This window comes from Quercus suber, unplaced genomic scaffold, assembly GCF_002906115.3.
Source record: "Quercus suber isolate HL8 unplaced genomic scaffold, Cork oak 2.0 scaffold_278, whole genome shotgun sequence".
NCBI classification, from domain to species: Eukaryota; Viridiplantae; Streptophyta; class Magnoliopsida; order Fagales; family Fagaceae; genus Quercus; species Quercus suber.
In genome coordinates this window covers 350,382-351,718 of record NW_027069734.1, presented here as the reverse complement: position 1 = coordinate 351,718, position 1,337 = coordinate 350,382, and the positions used below count along the sequence as shown (strand labels likewise).

At 46.7% G+C, this 1,337-nt stretch overlaps 1 protein-coding gene across 1 annotated transcript; it reads left to right on the top strand.

Annotated features, from left to right (window-relative positions):
- Window positions 1-1,107, top strand: LOC111992806 (uncharacterized). The gene is made up of 2 exons (XM_024024667.2): window positions 1-171; window positions 532-1,107. The coding sequence occupies exons 1-2, from the start codon at window positions 1-3 to the stop codon at window positions 1,105-1,107; spliced, it is 747 nt and encodes a 248-aa protein (XP_023880435.2).
- Window positions 1,108-1,337: the final 230 nt, after the last annotated feature.

Below are 1,337 nucleotides of genomic sequence, written 5' to 3'. Positions count from 1 at the left end.
ATGTGTGAGGGAGAAACTCTAAAAGCATACTCGGACAAATATTGGGAAATGTATAATGAGATGGATGGCAATTTTGATGACATCGCCATCAGCACTTTTAAAAGCGGTCTCCTAACCGAGCACAACTTGAGGAAATCCTTGACTGGCAAGCCTATCACTAGTGTACGTCAGGTTATCAACTGGATTGACAGATACAAAAGAGTGGAAAATGATTAGCTGCAAGGGAAAGGAAAGGAGAAGGTTATCCATCAAAAGAGTAGGGATTTCAGGTCGGACTGATATAACAATGACGTTCCGAGGAGAGATTTCACAGGGCAATCCAAATCAACCAACACGCAGATGGTTAACGCCGTATTCAGAGAACCGGTACATTAGGTTTTCGAGAAAATTAAGAATGAGCCATTCTTCGAATTGTCGAATAAGATGGCTGGAGACTCTATGAAGTGCAATCAGAGTCTGTATTGTCGATACCACCGGGACCACAGACATACTACAGAAGATTGCTGGAACCTTTGAAGCCATCTGGATCAGCTAGTTCGAAAAGGGAAACTGAGGCAACTTTTGCACCCTTCCAGTGGTCATCAAGGCCAGGCAAACCAGGAGCCCCGGAGAGACACTTCCTTAAGACCATCCATAGGAACGATAAACGTAATCTTTGTTGCTCTAGGAAGGACGGGCTCACGCCCTTCTAGGGTGATGTCTGTAGCTCGGCTAGTCGCTGATGACTCTGGCCCAGAGCCGAAAAGATCCAAAGTGTATCCTCATCCGGTCTTGAGTTTCTCGGAGGAAGACAAAATTGGAACCATCCAACCCCACGACGATGCGTTAGTAATCACTCTTTGGATTGGGGGCTACGACGTGAAAAGAGTAATGGTAGATGATGGTAATAGAGCCGAGATCATGTACCTCGATCTCTATAAGGGGCTGAAGCTGAGACCAAAAGATTTAACGCCCTACAGCTCCCCCTTAATGAGTTTTGATGGGAAGATTGTCATGCCAAAGGGCCAAATTAGACTACCTGTGCAAACTAGCCCAGAGATAGTGGAGGTCGATTTCATTGTGGTGGATACTTACTCCCCTTACACTGCCATCATGGCCAGACCTTAGCTTCATACCTTAGGAGCCGTTACCTCCAACCTACATCAAAATGTGAAGTTCCCTTCCGAGGGCTGAGTCCTAGAAATTCGAGGTTGCCAGGCTACAGAAAGAGAGTGCCTGGTGGTTGCCATCTCACATCGGCCCAGAGCAGAATCCTCGGCCCTTGTTGAAGAAAGCTCATAGCAATCAAAGGCTCCGGCATCGCCTATTAATGCACCAGCCGAGGAAGCAAAATGTGA